General features: G+C 35.5%; 1 protein-coding gene across 2 annotated transcripts in view; it reads left to right on the forward strand.

Moving 5' to 3' along the window:
* The first annotated feature begins 963 nt into the window (after nt 1-963).
* LOC140333243 (keratin, type I cytoskeletal 42-like) overlaps nt 964-6,013 on the forward strand; it is a 16,136-nt gene continuing 11,086 nt past the window's right edge. The window contains exon 1 of one of the 2 annotated variants that reach the window (XM_072414782.1): nt 964-1,443. In XM_072414782.1, the coding sequence (XP_072270883.1) occupies nt 1,036-1,443 (408 nt within the window). In that variant the 5' untranslated portion in view covers nt 964-1,035. Of the gene's footprint in view, nt 1,444-4,190; nt 4,633-6,013 lie in introns of those variants that run through there. The other variant, XM_072414781.1, reaches the window with a different exon arrangement.

The following is a 6,013-nucleotide window of genomic DNA, read 5'->3' on the forward strand; positions in this document are numbered from 1 at the left end:
TTCTCTCTTCAATATCTTTGTTACTGTTACGTTTATATATTTATATATATATATATATATATATATATATATATATATATATATAAAGGGACCAGAAGGTCATCCAGATAATCACATAAAGCAAAATATCTGCAAACTGACAAGTTTTTTTTGCATATCACGGGAAGTAAAATTATATATGTACATATGTCTGGTTCCTTTTTATCACCCAACATATAGCAACTTTGTTCTTTTGTAGAAGCAGTAGAATGGTGCATGTTAAATTATCAATGTGAGTTTGTAGTTCCTATTTTTTCAAACCTTTTCAAATATTTATGTCTAGGCAAACTTATGTGGATAAATATGGCTTGTAGATATACACCAACCAAACAAAATGGCTTTGGTGGCTTCTAACCATTCAAATATTGCAGAAGAGACATGGCCAGTAATCATGGGTAGGAAAGCAGGTATAGGGGGTACTAGGAAGGGAGGAGAAGAAAATTTCAAAAGGCGATGAAACATCACATTAGGCTTCTATATCAAAAACTGATGTTTAGTATCCCTAAAGCACAAGATAAGCAGCTAATTTACATATTTATCTTATTATGCGAGAACAATTGTCTGTTACTATTATTTATAATTACCTATAAAGTCATTTTTTTTGGGATACCAGTTACCTAGATAAAGGACTGTCAAGCACTACTAACAAAAATAAAATATATAATGTCAGAGGTATGGAATATCTGAAAGACAAAAAAAAAATTATTGGGTTTTGGGTCTCTTTGTACAGTAGTATACAATGAAAAAGTGTAGACACAAAACAATGTGTACAGAACTATCAAGATAGGAAGGATAGATAGGCAAGCAAGTACGTTTAATAGGACTCAAAGGTTATATTTGCCAATTTTTTTTCAATACCTTTCTTATCAGCAAAGAACGCAAAGTGAGCTTTTACAAGCCTAGGAGGTGCCGTAGTTCTGTATATATATAGTGTTATACACGCAACATTATTATTCCTCGGGTCCATATTCACTTGCTAGTTAGCTGATAGCCAACATGTCTTTCAGTCAATTTTCATACAAAAGGATGGGTTCTATCGATAGATCCCCAATTCTGTCTGGAGGAGGCTACAACAAGGTGGTTGCCACAAGATATGCTGGCAGTGTATATGGTGGTGCTGGAGGATATGGCACCAAGATCTCAACAGGCTCTGGTTTTGGCACTGGTGGACCCAGCAGCTTCCAAATCACCACCAATAGTGATGTCCTGCTTTCTGGAAATGAGAAGGAGACAATGCAGAACCTGAATGACCGCCTGGCTGTCTATTTGGACAAAGTAAGGTCCTTGGAGAACGCCAACTCTGAGATTGAATTACGCATCAAGGAATGGTATGTCAAGAATTCAGGTGTTGAGGAACGCAACTACAATAACTACTACCAAATAATCGAGGACCTTAAAAATAAGGTAATTGACTAAATACTTCTACTAGTTTGTTTAAGTGTTAAAAATACATTTTAGGCTTGTTGTCTTCATTTTTGCATCATGCTTCTAGCTTCTGGATAAAATCGATTCATTGTAATTAGTGGTAAATTTTCCAGTGCCGATATCTAGTGTCTATTTTAGGCTGTTTAAGATATTTCTGTTTAAAGCATTTCAGTATTTAAACATATAGGGAACATGTACACACCTTTCAGCCATACACAATCCAGTGCACAGTTTCCAATCAGAGTGACCAATATTCGGGTCTAGAAGGTGGCAGAGGTGTGAAAAGGATTGTGAGTAGCTGTGGTTTACTCTGAGGGTTCACATAGCTGGCAAATCTCAGTTATCTCCTATTCATTAAAGTTAAAGGATATGCTATAGCAAGCAGGTATTCTTTACAGTGATTTATTGAATTACCATTATCCTCACAATTCAGAGAAAATATTCATCTTAGCAAAGCTTAAACGTACAATTTGTTACTATCAGCTTTACTTTTTTACTGGATTTCTTCTGTATGTAATGATTCAAATATTGGAAAGCCTTTTCCAATTTTGTTTTCCTAGATGGATAATTTTAAGGTCTTGTTGAACCTCTGCCAAACCCAAATTAACCCAATTAAATTGGTGGCCAGTTGATTGAATGGTCCCCTTATAAAAAATCAACCATTTTACCTTACTATACCTTTTAAAAACATCATTACTGTTTATGCGGCTGGCTTTACCAAGCAGTGTTGGCCCCAGGTGTCATCATATGGGAGATTAAACAGCAACATTTTGAAGAACTCCTAGCAACCTCGGGAGGAATCTTGGGGTTCCACCAACCCTGATTGAGAATAGCTGACATAGGGCATACATTATCCTTACCCCTCTTTGTACTACCTTACCTAATAAGTCAGCTGCACATGAGGCAAGCATGAAATATAATAATAAAATGTTTGCTTTAGTAATTTATTGCTCTTATAATGAATGAAGGAATGATTTGGATTATCCCAACAGCAGTCTGTGAACTTTAAATATGGGAACTGTAAAGTATTTGCTGAATGAGTACGATTAGCTGGCAATGCTAGTACATGCCATGTGAATGGAAAGTAATTCCCAATTTAATTTCAGAATAATGTTTATTTGTTGGATACTTTGCTTATATGGGAAATACAGTGGCATCTCTTGGGGGATGTGGACTGCACCAGGGGGCATTATCTGAAGGAGGTTGGCATCAAGTCTATAAAATTGGATGGCATTATGTATTTCCGTTTCAAGTTGTCTAAAATACCTACATTATTTAGGTTGTTATTGAGTCCTAACTTACATTGATTATTAAGAATGATCAGATTTTTATGGTGGTGATCAGTGCTTTGATCACAATATTCAAAAATATTCACCATGACTGATTTAGAGAGGACCTAGCATCAAGAAATGATGTGAGCTGCCATTGTTGAACACATTGAACAGAATAATAATTTCCTGGATGTAAATCTGATTTTTAATACATGTCTGATACACCTGAAACAAGCATAAAGATCAGACAATTACTGAACACTTGAGCTGTTTAATATTTCTGGGTCACTTATTCAGAGGGGATCAAAGGTAGAGGAGCGGAACACCAACCAGACAAGTTGGATATTATACAAGCAGATGAACAATATCAATTTACATTATCTCTTAATGAAATGTCTGCTTTAAATACATGGTTAGTAGTCTGTCTACGTGATAGACCTCTAATAATATCCATACATATCGATAAAATATGATATACATGTACAGATACTCTTTTCACTTTTATAGGTGCTTATGCACATGAAACCTAAAAGGAATGTATAGGATAAGAAGTATGTGCTGTTTTTTCCACCATGAGCACCACACCCTCCTTCCCAGTAACCTGTAACCTTATATTGTCAGAAAAACTGGAAAGTGTTGGAGTGTACAAAGGGTGGCAATTATCTGTCATCCAAACACTTTGCACTACAATCACCTTTAAACGATCACATCCAGTATAAAAGTTCTTCAGAAATGTGCTTTCTTATTTCCACATTCTATTGATATTATTTCATATCGTTGCCTAGGAAAGATGCATATGACATATCAAATATTTATTTGATACAATCATATTTAAAATCCTATTTGTTCTTGTAAAATAGATCAAACGTGATACATGCAAGCGTTTATCATGGCTGTGACAAAGTAGAAAAGGACCTTATATACAGTATACACCTAAAACATATTGTTATCAAATCACAAAAAATGGAAAACATCAAGGAAAATTGAAATATCAAGAAGTGATGTTTAGTTTCCCTGAAGCACAAGATAATCAGCTAATTTACATATTTAACGTGTTATGCAAGAATAATTGTCTGTTACAAGTACTAAAATTTACCTCTAAGCTTTTTAGGGATTCCAGTTACCTGGATAAACAAAAATAAAAAAAAATACATCATTTTCAGAGGTATGGAATATCTAAAAGACAAAAAAAAAATATTTGGGTTATGATTCTCTTTGTACAGTAGTATACAATGAAAAAGTGTGGACACATAACAATATGTATAGAACCATCAAGATGGATAGATAGGCAAGCAAGTACGTTTAATAGGACTCAAAGGTTATATTTTCCTTTTTTTTCAATGCTTTTCTTATCAGCAAAGAATGCAAAGTAAGCTTTTACAAGCCTAGGAGGTGCCTTAGTTCCTGCATATATATAGTGTTATACACGCAACATTATTATTCCTCGGGTCCACATTCACTTGCTAGTCAGCTGATAGCCATTATGTCCGCCAGTCAATTTTCATACAAAAGGATACATTCTATCAACAGACCCCACCATACTATCCAAAATATTTGGCCTAGCAATATGGAGGTCTCCACAGGATATACTGGCAGTGTAGACAGTGGTGCTGGAGGATATGGCACCAAAATCTCAAAAGGCTCAGGTTTTGGCACTGGTGGACTCAGCAGCTTCCAAATCACCACCAATAGTGATGTCCTGCTTTCTGGAAATGGAAAGGAGACAATGCAGAACCTGAATGACCGCCTGGCTGTCTATTTGGACAAAGTAAGATCTTTGGAGAACGCCAACTCTGAGATTGAAATACGCATCAATGAATGGTATGTCAAGAATTCAGGTGTTGAGGAACGCAACTACAATAACTACTACCAAATAATCGAGGACCTGAAAAATAAGGTAGTTGACTAAATACTTCTACTAGTTTGTTTTAAATGTTAAAAAGAAATTTTAGGTTTGTTGTCTTGACTTTGGCATCATGTTTCTAGCTCCTGGATAAACTCTTTTAGTTGTTAATTAGTTGTAAAATCTCCAGGGTAGATATCTAGTATTTTTTTTTAGGCTGTTTAAGATATTTCCATTGAAAGCATTTCAGTATTTGACCGTATAGGGAAGATGTACACACCTTTCAGCCATACACTGCAATCCAGTGCACAGTTTCCAATCAGAGTGACCAATATTCGGGTCTAGAAGGTGGCAGGGGTGTCAAAAGGACTGAGAGTAGCTGTGGGTTACTCTGAAGGTTCACATGGGTGGCCATTCTCAGTTATCTCATATTTATTACAGTAAAGAGATATGCTATAGCAAGCAGGTATTCTTCGAAGTTATTTACAGAGTTACCACTAGTCTCAGAAATTCAGAGAAAATTTTCATCTTAGCAAAGTCTAAACATTGCCCAATTTGTTACTACCATCTTTACTTTTTTACTATATTTCCTCTGTATGTAATGATTAGAGTATTAGGCAGCCTTTCCCATTTTTGTTTTCATTTATGGATAATTTTAAGGTCTTGTTGAACTGCTAAAACCAGTTTATTGGGGTCAGTCAGCAAAAAAGCCTCCTAAATTTGTGGCCAGTTGATAGAATGCTCCCCTATAAAAACATCCATTTTACCTTACTATACCTTTTAAAAACATCATTACTGTTTATGTTGGCTTTACCATGTGGTGTTGGCCCCAGGTGTCATCAAATGGGAGGCTAATCCACAACATTTTGAAGAACACCTAGCAACCTCGGGAGGAATTTTGGGGTTCCACCAACCCTGATTGAGAATGGCTGATTTAGGGCATATATTATCCTTACTCCTCTTTGTACTACCTTACCTAATAAGTCAGCTGGACATGAGGCAAGCATGAAATATCACAATATAATGTTTGCTTTAGTCATTTATTGCTATAATAATGAATGAAGGATTGATTTGGATTATTCCAACAGCAATCTGTGAACTTTACACATGGGAACTGTAAAGTATTTGCTGAGTGAATATGATTAGCTGGCAATGCCAGTAAATGCCATGTGAGCAGAAAGTAATTCACAATTTAATTTCAGAATAATGTTCAATTGTTGGATACTTTGCTTACATGAGAAATCCAGTGGCATCTCTTGGGGGATGTGGACTGCTCCATGGAGCATTATCTGAAGGAGGTTGACATCATGCTTTAAAATTGGATGGCATTATGTATTTCTCTTTTTAGGTTTTCTAAATTATCCACATTATTTGGGTTGTTATTGAGTCCTAACTTTATTATTAGGAATGATCAGATTTTTAGGGTGGTGATCAG

The sequence above is a fragment of the Pyxicephalus adspersus genome, chromosome 6 (genome assembly GCF_032062135.1).
Source record: "Pyxicephalus adspersus chromosome 6, UCB_Pads_2.0, whole genome shotgun sequence".
NCBI classification, from domain to species: Eukaryota; Metazoa; Chordata; class Amphibia; order Anura; family Pyxicephalidae; genus Pyxicephalus; species Pyxicephalus adspersus.